This window comes from Pongo abelii, chromosome 1 (assembly GCF_028885655.2).
Source record: "Pongo abelii isolate AG06213 chromosome 1, NHGRI_mPonAbe1-v2.0_pri, whole genome shotgun sequence".
NCBI classification, from domain to species: domain Eukaryota; kingdom Metazoa; phylum Chordata; class Mammalia; order Primates; family Hominidae; genus Pongo; species Pongo abelii.
The window spans coordinates 120,082,059-120,094,688 of record NC_071985.2 but is presented as its reverse complement, the minus strand read 5'-3'; the positions used below and the strand labels follow the sequence as shown (position 1 = coordinate 120,094,688).

Genomic DNA, 12,630 nt, shown 5'->3' with positions numbered 1-12,630 from the left:
GCGACTGATTTTTAAACTTTTAGTACAGATACTAGTAATGTGAAAATGAAATTTTGAATCTTGCAAGTATTGGTTTATTATTATTTCCCCCTTTTAGAGGTAAGAGAATAAGATGAATGGGAAGAAATTGAAATTTAGGAAATCTTATCTTTTGTTGATTGTATATTTTAAATCCCCCCTTTTTAGGTTAGAAACAAAATATAATTAATTTTATGCTAGTAATTTTATTGTAATATTTAAATATATGAAAGAGGGAATTATGTAAAAGCCTCGGATATTCTCCCTTTAAAATATTCAAGGAGTTACACCCTTTAGTGTAGATACTATCTGATGAATACAGTGTGTAGTGAAACTGTTACTTTATGAAATAGGGACAGTTTTTTAAAGGCTTTTTTTTTTTAAGCAGCAGTTCAGTTTTTGTTCAACTAAAACCTTCATATTAGTGATTCTCAAGTTAGGGGAGCTGACATACCTCCTGTTTATGGGAGATAACTGCCTTCTTTCTTTCCCTCTCCCACCTTTGAGAATGATTGACTAAATCACTGTTAATGAAAATGTCATCCCTCATCTGTATTGTAGCAAAGATATTTTTTCAATCACTAACTGCTTAGTCATTTGCCTCTCCCCTTTTGCTCTATTAATTTCATCTTAGCTTTGACCCAGTTTTGAAGTTGGATAAAATGTTAACTTTTAAACTTATTTATCATTTTATCTATTCCTGTCAACTTTGTGACAACTGCATCTTTCACAAGCATAGCTTTGACTCAATTCTTGGTTAAAACAGTCTAAAAGAACAAAGCCAAATTCATGTGACACACTAAAGGTAATTCTCCAGACTTTTACTTCCTTTTAATACTGCGTGATATAGTTGAATGTCTAAGTTACAATTCCAGCTCCACCCATTTATTATAAGCATGCAATCTTAGACAAGGCACTTACACTCCCTGAACCTATTTCTTGATTTATAAATGGGGATAATAGTCTCTCCCTTGCCTTCTTTAACAAGCTGTTTTAAAGATCTATAAAAGAAACAGCTTATGTAAGAGTTTTATAAATAATAAAATAGTATTCATTCATTCACATTCCTAGCATGTTCTAGGTCTCAGTCCTGGGTATACTGCAGTGAACAAACATAACAAGTTCTTTTGTTCTGTGTCAGGGGTTGACAAACTATGGCCAGTGGGCCAAATCCAGTCCACCATCTGTTTTTGTTTTGTTTTGTTTTGTTGTTTGTTGAGGCAGGCTCTTGCTCTATTGCCCAGGCTGGAGTGCAGTGGCACAGTCATAGCTCACTGCAGTCTTGACCCCCCCAGGCTCAAGTGATCCTCCTGCCTCAACCTCCTGAGTAGCTTGGACTACAGGCATGTGCCACTATGCCCGGCTAAATTTTTTTGTTATTTTTAATAGAGATAAGATCTTACTATGTTGCCTAGGCTGGGTCTCGAATTCCTGAGCTCAATGATCCTCCAGCTTTGGCCTCCTAAAGTGTTGGGATTACAGGTGTGAGCTGCTGTGCTGGGCCCACTGCCTGTTTTTATAGGATGTATAAACTAATGCTTTTGGAATGGTTGAAAACAAAAAAAGAATAATCATATTTCATGATGTGAAAATTACATGAAATACAAATTTCAGAGTACAAAATAAAGTTTTATTGGAACACAACCATGCTTCACAGTTGGGACAGAAACTGTGTGACTCCCAAAGCCCATCTGCCCTTTACATTAGCAGTTTATTGACTCTTGCTCTATGATCTTGTACTTCTTTGGGGGATGTTGGACAGTAAACATGTAAGTATATGTTCCATGGTGGCAAATTCCTTGAAGAAAAATAAAGCAGTAAAGGGGCTAGAATTGTGAAGGTTGGAAGGGTACAACAGCTAATTTATATATGGGAGTTAGGGAAGGGTAGTTTATTTGGCAGGTAACACTTGAACAGAGACTAAATAAAGATTGGAGTGAATCATCCAAGAGAGCATTTCTGGCCAAAGGAACAAGAAGTATGCCCTGAGGCATGAGTGTAGCTACAAGTCTAGGAGCTAAGTGGTATGAGTGGAGGAATTAGGGAAGGAGGAGCCATGGAACAGACTTTAGATTTATTTATTTTTTGAGACAGGGTCTCACTCTGTCGCCAAGGCTGGAGTGCAGTGGCACCATGTTGGCTCACTGCAACCTCCGTCTCCTGGGTTCATGCAGTTCTCCTGCCTCAGCCTCCCGAGTAGCTGGGATTATAGGTGCCCACCACTATGCCTGGCTAGTGTTTATATTTTTAGTAGAGACGGGGTTTCACCATCTTGGCCAGGCTGGTCTCAAACTCCTGATCTCAGTTGATCCAGCCACCTTGGCCTTCCAAAGTGCTGGGATTACAGGCGTGAGCCACTACACCCAGCCCAGACTTTAGATTTTATAGTGAGTATGTAAATATATCAGGCCCAACACAGTGGCTTGCATCTGTAATCCCAGCACTTTGGGAGGCTGAAGCAGGTGGATCACCTGAGGTCAGGAGTTCGAGACCAGCCTGGCCAGCATGGTGAAACCCCATCCCTACTAAAAATAGAAACATTAGCCAGGTGTGGTAGCACATGCCTGTAATCCCAGCTATCCAGGAGGCAGAGGTTGCAGTGAGCCGAGATCATACCACTGCACTCCAGCCTGGGCAACAGAGCGAGACTCCATACATATATATAGAGAGAGAGAGAGAGAGAGAGAGAGAGAGAGAAATTTTATATAATATATAATTATATATTATATAATTTTAATATATGTATTATGTCTACTACTTCAAGGTATTTTTGTGGTATTGTGTTCCAATAGTGACAAATCAACACTTCAGAAACTATCAAATATCTAATAACCATCCACCATTTTGGTAACTGTCAGGAAATAACATAGGATTCCTTGCCATGACAATGTGTTTTAGGATCCCATGTTGGCATCTAATGATTAACTACATTCTTTTTAACCACTCATTAAGTATTTCACCCTTGCCATTGCATATACTTTCAAATCTCCTCGCTTTCATTTAAAAACTGGGAGATGTTTTGGTTCCTCTAATTGGATATTTCTCCTGTTCTTGATATTCTCAGATGAACAGATAATATTGTTTTTTCAGCACTTGAACCTGAATTCAAATAATACTACTAGATTTTCTTCCCTCGCCCTGCTTTTTAACTTAGAAAATGGAAGTGAGCTTTTAGTTTACCTTTTTCTTTCATATAATCCCCTTGTTTAACCAATTCATCAATTTTTTAAGCATGAGATACTATGGGGACATGAAGTGAAGTCAAAGGTCAAGAAGTAACTTTAAGAAGCCTTCTTTATTGCCTTTAGGATTTGGACATCCTCACCTCAGTCCTTTGACTTCCTTGACCTGGTTCTTTCAGTTTTCGTGTCACTCAGTAGCCTTTATCTTTCTTTATTTCTCCTTTCATCTTAAAAAAAATTAAAGGGTGAGGGATGTTGACATGCTCCTTTTTTTATTAAAAATATTTTAATTTGCTTTATCATACTAGTAACATATTTCTTATAACTTTTTGAACACAGAGGTAAGCCAAAAAAAGAAAACAAATTTTTTTTGTACTAGAGATAGTCCCAGTTAAAATTTAGTAGCTATACATAGGTGTAAATATATATAATTTCTAAAAGACCAGGAAAGAAGTAAAAGCCCTTTTCATTCAACAGCACATTATAAACATATATAAACAGCATATTATAAACCCATGTCAACAAATGGAGCACTTCTCAAACTTTTTTACTGTCAGGACCCCTTTACATACTTAAAAACTGAATTTTTTTTTATGTGGCTTATATCTGTTACATTAAATATTAAAACTGAGGCTGGGCGCAATGGCTCACACCTGTAGTCCCAGCACTTCGGGAGGTGAGGCAGGTGGATCATTTGAGGTCAGGAGTTCAAGACGAGCCTAGCCAACATGGTGAAACCCCATCTCTACTAAAAATACAAAAATTAGCAGGGCGTTATGGCACGTTCCTGTAATCCCAGCTACTCAAGAGGCTGAGGCCAGAGAATCACTTGAACCTGGGAGGTGGAGGTTGCAGTGACCTGAGATTGTGCTACTGCACTCCAGCCTGGGAAGTCTGTCAGACTGAGACTCTGTCTCAAAAAAAAAAAAAAAAAAAACTAAAACTGATTTTTAAAATAACTCATTTGAAAATAATAAACCTATTACATTTAACATAGTTATTTGTTGTTTAAAAAAAAACTTTATTTTCCAAAACAGAAAAGGAATTAGTGTGACGAGTAACATTGTTTTACATTTTGCAAGTCTTGTAAACGCCTGCATTCAGTTTGTTACGACATGTTGTCTTAGTTTGTGTATATTGTTTCCTGTACTTGGAATGCCTTCCTTGGTCTTAACTACTCATCCTCCAATCCGTCTCAAACATCACTGCCTTTGAAGACTACCCCCCACCTTTTTTTTTTTTTTTTGGAGACAGAATCTCACTCTTATTGCCCAAGCTGGAGTGCAGTGGCGCAATCTTGACTCACTGCAACCTCCGCTACCTGGGTTCAAGCAATTCTTCTGCCTCAGCCTCCCGCGAAGCTGTGATTACAGTTGCCTGCCACCGTGCCTGGCTAATTTTTGTATTTTTTTTTAGTAGAGATGGGGTTTCACCATCTTGGCCAGGCTGGTCTTGAACTCCTGACCTCGTGATCTGCCCACTTCGGCCTCCCAAAGTGCTGGGATTATAGGCGTGAGCCACCGCGCCTGGCCGACCACCCTCTTTTTAATGTAGGTATACAGAGTTGATTGCATCTTCCTTTGTACCTCACTTTGCATTTATTACCTGCTTGCTACATTACTATCTAGGCGTCAGGTCCTTGAGGGTAGTGACAATGTCTTATCCAGTCTTTGGTCTTTATTTATTGATACTTCTCTTCCTAGTTTGCCGAATGGGTGAACTATTACTTTTTTATATGCAGTATCAGTTCATCTTCTATCAAAACAAACTGCTATTCTTTCAGTTGTACCAATTCCATCAGATTTTGTAACTTTTGAAAATTTGGGTGGGACTTCGGGAATATTAGTATCTTGAATTTTCAGTTTGGTAATTTTATTATACATTCAAATATTATGTTATATAAGTAGTATGTAAAATATGGCTGTGGCTTTATTCCATTTTCCTTGCAGGGAAGTTACTTTTTTGATAGTGTATGAATATGTATATACTTATTTTTTGGATTACACACACTTGACTGAGGAGTTTCGTAATTATGTAAAGATTATGGGAAATGCACCTTGACAGAAAGGGGTTAGACCATAGCTCACTCCACAGATTTGTCACAAAAAGACCAAAAAAAAAGTTTTATTATTAAAAGTAGGATTACTGATTTTTTAAATAAGAGATTGATACCAATAGTTAAAAAGTACAGAAATGTGATTAAATGTACATGCCAAGGAAAATATAGACAGAAATATTTATTGTAATAGTTAGTCCTATGTAGCATAATTTTCATGAGTTGAGCAGGATTTCTTCCTGATTAGAATTTCTCTTTTTATTGTTTTTGCTCAGTTAATATAAGGAGCCTTATGGAACATTTCCTCTCCACCAGTTTTCATCCCAGAAAAAATAATACACTATCTGTAATTACCCTGTCAAGGCAGGGTTCTAAAACTTTATGTACCTAAGAATATAGGTACATATTCTTTATGTACCTAAGAATATAGCTACATATATGTGGTGTGAATTCCTGATGCCTGTTTCCAGGTAGTCCACATACCAACTTTTGTCTTCCAAGTCTTAAAAAATTTGTAGGATTTGTAGCTAAAAGAAATTTTGCAGATCTTCTAATATGACTCTATGAGGAGATGGATTATAATGAGAAAACTCACGACTGAAAACAGTAACGTTTCTAGAATCACAAATCTAGTTAGCTAATGGACCAACAGAGACAGTTATTGGAACCCAAATTTTCCATTCTACCTTGCTCCATCAATCACTAGGCCTTTCTTGACTAATGGTTTCATCATAGAGCAGCTTTTCTTTGTCCTTTTCAGAATAAGAGTGAACTTACAGTAAGATTATTTGTATAAGCCTAGGAATACTAAAGTTGTAAAGTATTTCTGTTTTATTTTCTTTTTTGAGACAGTCTCACTCTGTCGCCCAAGCTGGAGTGCAATGGCGGGATCTCGGCTCACTGCAAACTCCGCCTCCTGGGTTCAAGAGATTCTCCTGCCTCAACCTCTCAAGTAGCTGGGATTACAGGTGTGTGCCACCATGCCCGGCTAAGTTTTGTATTTTTAGTAGAGACAGGGTTTCACCATGTTTGCCAGGTTGGTCTCGAACTCCTGACCTCAAACGATCCACCTGCCTCAGCCTCCCAAAGTGCTGGGATTACAGGCATGATCTACCACACCCAACCCAAATTTCGGTTTTTTTTCTAATTCTCTTCTCACTCCCAGCTTTTTTTTTTTTTTTTTGTGGAGACAGAGTCTCCCACAGTTGCCCAGGCTGGAGTGCAATGGTGCAATCTTGGTTCACTGCAACCTCCACCTTCCGGGTTGAGGTGATTCTCCTGCCTCAGCTTCCCAAGTAGCTGGGATTACAAGCACCCACCGCCACACCCAGCTAATTCTTGTATTTTTGGTAGAGATGGGGTTTTGCCATGTTGGCCAGACTGCTCTTGAAGTCCTGACCTCAAGTGATCCACCCACCTCAGCCTCCCAAAGTGCTGGGATTACAGTCGTGAGCCATCGCACCTGGCCCCAGCTTTATTTTCAAGAGACTCTTGAAAGAAATTTTTTTTTCTGCTGAAGAATAGTTTGAATTTGATGGGGTCATCAATAAACTTAAAATTGTTTGAAGGAAATAAAGAAGTCAACAGACGATACCTATCTAGAAATAAGGCTCAGTTTATAGTTAGATATACCATGTTCTTCTTTGCCCTACCTTAGGGAGTTGAATCATCTTCATACTCATGAATACATCAAATATTAGGGAATTTTCATCCTTTCTCTCATAGTATGTTAGAACTATACTGAGAGATCCATTTGTGGTGAGTCCTATTTATTATCATTACTAGCATTATTACTATGTATAGATACTGCCAAATATCTATATATTGGTATTGCCAAATGCCAAATAGATAGGAGCCATTCTGGAGGATCTTACATCAGTTTAAGAATCAAGAAGGAAAGGATCCAGAACAGTCTTAGAGTAGATTAACTGGAGAATTGCTCTCTGGCTAGTTGGACCACTTAGCTCCTCCCTTCTCTCCTCTTTGGGCTAAGCTGAAGACAAAAACAGCATTTGTCCTCAGAATATAGCACTGAGTATAAGCACTGGGACCATAGATGCAGAGTGGTGTCCCACATAGCCTGTGGACCTTAGGCTCACTCAGAAGATAAACTGCTCACATACCCTGATGAGCAGAAGCAAATCTACTCTTTGCCTCCCCTATAGTCACTAGAGACAAGCTACCAGCAAACAATAGGCAAACTAAATTAAAGTCAGAACACCATTTATGGAAAACCAATACCATGAAAGGGAAGAATCAAATTCAATGAGGAGAGGATCTAAATTTTTAGGAAACAATCAATAGAACAAGACTTTAAAATGGGTAGTTATACTGGGCACAGTGGCTCACACCTGTAATCTCAATGCTTTGGGAGGCTGAAGTGGGAGGATCACTTGAGGCCAAGAGTTTGAGACCAGCCTGGGCAACATAGTGAGACCCTCTCGCTGCAGAAAATTAAAATTTTAAAAAAATTAGCCAGGCATGGTGAGGCACACCTGTCTGTAGTCTTAGCTACTTGAGAGCTTGAGGCAGGAAGATCACTTGAGCCCAGGAGTTTGAGGTTACAGTGAACTATGATCACACTGCTGCACTCTAGCCTGAGCAACCAAGTGAGACCCTGTCTCTGAGAAAAAATAACTACAAAAATTAAATAAGTAGTTAATGTCCTCATAGAGATGATTGTATACACACTAAAATAAATTGCTTTGCTCTACATACTTGCCAGTGCAAAAAAAAAAAAAAGACAAAAGGAATTACCAAAAATCTTGGAAATTAAAAATTGAACAGTCAAAATAATTGTTATGCTGGGCCTGGTGATGAGTGCCTGTAGTCCCAGCTACTCAGGAGGCTGATGTGGGAAGATTCCTGAGGTCAGGAGTTGGAGGCTGCAGTGAGCTATGATCACACCACAGTACTCCAGCCTGGGCAACATAGCGAGACCCTGTCTCTTAAAAAAAAAAAATGGAGCAGGAAAATGGGCACAGATGAAGAGCATATTAATGGATTGGAGTGGAGCATTTTCCCCAGACAAAGCATAAAATGACAGAAAAGATAAAATATAGAGGAAAACAATGAGATAAGCGGATTAGAACCTAACATTTTAACATCCATTTATAATAGTATATCCAGAAAGGGAGAATGGCAACAGGGGGCAGAGGACAGGCTAGGTTGAATAACAGGAGAAATATTTTCCATAGCATTCCTTATGCCCTCTAATACAGTGGTGAATAGTAGAGGTGATAGGAGTCATCTTTGCCTTGTATTTAAAGTTGATGACTTAGGGCAGGCACGGTGGCTCACACCTATAATCCCAACACTTTGGGAGGCTGAGGCCAGAGGATCACTTGAACCTAGGAGTTTGAGACCAGCCTGGGCATGGTGAGACCTGTCTCTACAAAAATAAAAATTATAAAATTAGGTGTGGTGGCACATGCCTGTGGCCCCAGCTACTCAGGAGGCTGAGGCAGGAAGATTGCTTGAGCCCAGGAGGTTGAGGCTGCAGTAAGCCTTGATCATGCCACTGCACTCCAGCCTGGACAACAGCCAAGACCCTATCTCAAAATAAATAAATTAATTAATAAAGTTAGTGGCATTGCTTATGTTTCATTATTAAGGTTGTTGTAGAATTTTGGTAGGTAGCCCTTTATTAAGTTAAAGGCGTTTATTTTATATCTACCAAAAACTAATAGTTTTGGTTTTTTATGATATTGGAGTAGGTGTTAATTTTTTTTTTTCAGCGTGAGTTGAGATGATCACATGGTTTTGGTCTTTTAATTTGTAAGTTACAGTAACTTATTATATTGAACCACCCTTGTATTGGGAGAATTGGTATTGGTATACCATTTAATTTGCTAATATTTTATTTAGTTTTGCTTAAATGTTCATAATCAAGATCATAGCTTTCTCTTTTTGTGAATGTAGTATATTTGGTCAAAAACTATTATCCTGTTTTTGAAAGACAAATTCAGATTTATCAAAACACATATATTCCCAAATCAGAATGTACCTATATTGATAGTAACAGCTTTGGGGTGCTTTATGAAAAGAAAATTTGAAGACTCCTAAACAGTAAATGTTTAAACAGGACATTGTTTTCAAGGGATGTGATGAAAATTTTGTAATCTGTTAATTATTTCTCCTTTTATATGTTACTCTTCATAATTCTCCTAAGTGTAAATTTTGTTTCTCTTTAGGTACGCATAGCTGCTAAATTCATCACTCATGCACCCCCAGGGGAATTTAATGAAGTATTCAATGGTGAGTAAAGATTAGTATTTTAATCCCTCCTTAATTACCATTATTTATTGAGTACTTGCTATCTGTTTTAATTCTTATGACTTGTTGTAGCTATAGCTAAGTAAATCAAGATTCAAAGAAATTAAAATAACTTGTCCAAGGTCCCCCAGTTAGTAAATGTCAAAGCAAGAATTCAAACCCAGGTCTGAGTGAAAATAAAGCTCCTAACCCATAAATTAGGATGCCTATCTTATGTGAGAAAAGATTTAAGGCAGATTAGTATCAATAAATGTAGAAACAATACTAAATTATTTTCATAGTTTTATTTTTATCAGTATAGATCATAGCTTAATTTTCTTCATTGCTTTCACTTAGGAAGTCACATGATATGGAACACTTTTTTGGACCAGTGGGGCTGAACTGACTATATCTGGGGAGCTTATTAAATATGCAGATTCAACTTTATCTTCCCCTCAAGATTCACATTCATTAGATCTGAGGTGGAACTGGTTAATCTGTATTTCATCAAGTTCTTTACCAGGTGATTCTGAATCGCAGCAGGTTGGGGAACCACAATTAAATACATTTACAACTTTCCATACTATCTGCTGTCTTAATACATTTTACAAGATGGAAAATGTGATGGAGCATCTTAAACTTCATGGTGAAATAAATAATCATAATCCCATTTTAAGTTATTAAGTTTGTCTTAAAGATGCCTTAAGTAAAATAATAATTGTTGGGCATCTTGGTTCAGTTTAGCAAACATTTATTTTGGGATCCTAATTTTATATTAGAAAGTTAGCTACTCTAGAGGAACTGTATGATATTCCTCTGTACCTGGGCCAGATGGTAGAACAGTCAATAATAATCTTTATTGCTAAAATTGGGAAAAGTAACTAGGAGAAACATAAACATTTGCTTCAGGGAGTATAAGATATAATAGAAGTAAATCAAGATATTTTTTATAAAATTGTTGATTTTGAGCACCAACAGCAAAGGAAACAAATGCAGCCTTTTTCTAGTCTTTTACATTGACTAAATAAATGTAAATTCTTAGTAACATTTTTAATAAATTTTCCTGTTGATTTTTGTTTTGTTTTGTTTTTGACGGCGTCTTGCTTTGTCGCCAGTCTGGAGTGCAGTGGCACGATCTTGGCTCACTGGAACCCCCGCCTGCCAAGTAGCTGGGACTACAGGTGCTCGTCACCACACTTCACTAATTTTTTGTATTTTTAGAAGAGATGGGGTTTCACCATGTTGGCCAGGATGGTCTCGATCTCTTGACCTCGTGATCCGTCCGCCTCAGCTTCCCAAAGTGCTGGGATTACAGGCGTGAGCCACCATACCTGGCCGAAATTTTCCATTTTCAGTAGAAAATTCTTCTTGAACTTTAGCTCAGATAAATTCTTAACTAACAGGCTGGGCGTGGTGGCTCACACCTGGAATCCCAACGCTTTGGGAGGCCAAGGTGAGCAGATTGCCTTAGGTCAGGAGTTCGAGACCAGCCTGACCAACATGGTGAAACCCCGTCTCTACTAAAAATACAAAAATTAGCCAAGCATGGTGGCAGGTGCCTGTAATCCCAGCTACTCGGGAGGCTGAGGCAGGAGAATCTCTTGAACTGGGGAAGCGGAGGTTGGAATGAGCCAAGATTGCGCCATTGCACTCCAGCCCAGGTGACAGGAGTGAGACTTCGTCTCAAAAAAAAAAAGTGACTAGACTTCTGACACACAGCTTTTTAAAAAGGTTGTAGACCCCATATTAGATTCTCCAAGGTTAAGAATTTCACTGTCACTGACTGAATTGTGCCCAGCTTTCTTGATATGATGTTGTAGAAATGCCTGCAATTCTTAATCTATGCTCATAGTAAAGGATTCATTTAAATACAGAATTAACACTCTTTAACTGTACCTTTCTGTAAACCATGTTTTTCATTTGCTATGAAGTTCCTCGAGACTGTATAGCACACATAATTGTACACAAATCTGTGAACATTAGCATCTTTTTATTTGCATGTTTAGAATTTCTACTTATATAGTACATCTGAAGACTAATCTTACAAAGCCTGAATTTTAAAAATTCAATCTAGAAATCTGCTAAAATTTCTCAAATTTATCCTCCACTGAACATTGTAACATTTTCCCTCCTCAGACGTTCGGCTACTACTTAATAATGACAATCTCCTCAGGGAAGGGGCAGCACAGTAAGTATCTTTCCAAATCCACTTAGAATGTTACTCTAACGTTGGATAAACTATGTTGACAGTAAACTAGACCCTGAAAACGAAGTTTAAAATACTTCAAAGTAAAGCAGTTGGTTTTAGCAATTTTCATTGTTTTTTTTTTTAATTGGGGAAAACATGTTCCCTCAATTGTTGTTTACTTCCTCAAAGCTTACTATAATATATGAACTAGTTTTTATTTCTGCCCACATTTGCCCCATTAAAGCAGAGTTTAATGTTAGCTGTTAGGTTTTCATTTATAGTTGTTCTAGTTGTGTTGAATTTTTTTAAACAGCTAGCTATACATGGGAATGATCTGCCAGTGAGGAATGATAAAGTGCCTTAATAGTTAAAATTAACCATAGGATAAAAGCATGATTAGGTTACCTAGTCATTGACTCCTTACCACTCTGAAGCTAATTAATCTTTCTAAAATATTTTCATTGTGTCCTTGCCTTCAAAAATATTACGGTGGTGTCTCTTTTTTTTTTTTTTTGATATCGTCTATAATAAAATCTAAACTTGCTTTAGCTTTCAAAGCTCCCTGTTGTCTGGCTTTACCACTACTCTACTTTTCAACACAAAGTTCTGTTTCAGTTGCTGTCTACCTAACTGGCTCAGCGTTCCTTTGTAAAGAGTTGGATAATGGCTAGAGTGGGTAGGGATGGGGAGACAGGACAAGGACATGTTGATGCAGAGCAACAAATAATTATCATAAAGTCGTTGGGTATGATACATAATTGGTTTAGATTTTAGCCATAGAAAACAGTTGTAAGAGCTGCTGCCTGGGAAACAATAATCTGCCCTGTCCATGCTGCTTTTTTGGAACTCATTTTGGGACTAGATTCTGCAAATGTAGAATTTGCACAGCTTTACTGTAATTGTCATCGTGAATGATACCCTAATTATACATT

General features: G+C 37.8%; 1 protein-coding gene across 1 annotated transcript in view; it reads left to right on the top strand.

Annotated features, from left to right (window-relative positions):
* Positions 1 to 12,630, top strand: part of CAPZA1 (capping actin protein of muscle Z-line subunit alpha 1) — a gene marked incomplete at its 5' end in the record, with an annotated part of 50,077 nt that overhangs the window by 16,295 nt on the left and 21,152 nt on the right. Inside the window, 2 exon segments of the mRNA NM_001133618.1 lie at positions 9,450 to 9,513; positions 11,647 to 11,698. Coding sequence (NP_001127090.1) covers positions 9,450 to 9,513; positions 11,647 to 11,698 — 116 coding nt within the window.